This window comes from Protobothrops mucrosquamatus, unplaced genomic scaffold (assembly GCF_001527695.2).
Source record: "Protobothrops mucrosquamatus isolate PMUCROS unplaced genomic scaffold, P.Mucros_1.0 scaffold9600, whole genome shotgun sequence".
In the NCBI taxonomy this organism is placed as follows: domain Eukaryota; kingdom Metazoa; phylum Chordata; class Lepidosauria; order Squamata; family Viperidae; genus Protobothrops; species Protobothrops mucrosquamatus.
In genome coordinates this window covers 15,269-16,497 of record NW_015395389.1, presented here as the reverse complement: position 1 = coordinate 16,497, position 1,229 = coordinate 15,269, and the positions used below count along the sequence as shown (strand labels likewise).

Sequence of the window (1,229 nt, the reverse complement as noted above, 5' to 3'; positions counted from 1 at the left end):
TTTAATTCTTCAGAGTTGGGGCTTTTGTGTATCAAATTGGAAATACAGAGGGTACAGGGGTGGCTTAGGAAAAACTTCCTGTTGGATGCTGTTACTTTCCTCTCGTTAATATCAGCATAAACAGCAACTTCGAAGAAAAGGCACAATCCACACAACACACTCCTGTTCTATTCTATTCTATTCTATTCTATTCTATTCTTATTCTATTCTTATTCTATTCTATTCTATTATTATTCTATTCTATTCTATTATTATTCTATTCTATTCTATTATTATTCTATTCTATTCTATTCTATTCTATTCTATTCTATTCTATTCTATTCTATTCTATTCTAGTCTAGTCCATTCCATCCCATTCTATTCTATTCTATTCTATTCTATTCTATTCTATTCTATTCAATGCACACAATTGATCAGAATTAACTCCAGCCTATTGGTTTGGCCCTTCACAACAGTCTCAGTGTCTCATGTAGCCCCCCCCTTGGGAAAAATTAACCGCCCACCCCTGCTTTAGACTCTGGCTGGGCACTAGTAAGTTGGCGATCAATCTCCTTCTCCAGATGCAGCCTCCAAGCACGCAACTCAAGCCTTTTTTGACTGCTTGCGAGCCGAAGTGGCGCGATTCAACATTGAAGTGACCGTTGTGTGTCCCGGCTACATCCAGACGAACCTTTCGCTCAATGCCGTCACCTCAGACGGATCCCAGTACGGAGGTGAGGACTGGGTTCTTCTCTCAGGCCGCCGCTATCTGCTAATCGGGTGTTTGTGTATTCCAGTAGTCTTCCAACTTGGCCCTTTTATGACTTGTGGACTTCAGCTCCCAGAATTCCTCAGCCAGGCACGCTGGCTGAGGAACTCTGGGAGCTGAAGTCCACAAGTCATAAAAGGGCCAGGTTGGAAGCCCCCTGGTGTGTTCATTTGTCGAGGCCCTCAGGCTCCACAATTCAGTTGTACAAGCCCACTGAACCGAACAGACGGTACTGAGATGCTGAATTGGCTACGGTAAGGGAGGCGGTCCCCAGCTGTTGGGGACTGCTGGGCCCATCTGGAATTTTGCAGCAACGTTATGGGCACTGCTGAAAATAGCTGCCGTGGCAGATAGGGCCAGTCGTGAAAGTGTATTTAGCAGCCATCACACCCCCCCCCGCCCCCAAAGGGGCCATTGAGCTACCCATGTCTAAATCTAAGACTGCATCTGGGGTCTTTCTAAGCCTTGGGCATTGCTGGCA

General features: G+C 45.6%; 1 protein-coding gene across 1 annotated transcript in view; it reads left to right on the top strand.

The window, feature by feature from the left end:
- Nucleotides 1–560: 560 nt before the first annotated feature.
- LOC107301024 (dehydrogenase/reductase SDR family member 7B-like) overlaps nucleotides 561–1,229 on the top strand; it is a gene marked incomplete at its 5' end in the record, with an annotated part of 6,793 nt that continues 6,124 nt past the window's right edge. Inside the window, one exon of the mRNA XM_015830295.1 lies at nucleotides 561–713. Within this exon, the coding sequence (XP_015685781.1) occupies nucleotides 561–713 (153 nt within the window). The remainder of the gene's footprint in view (nucleotides 714–1,229) is intronic.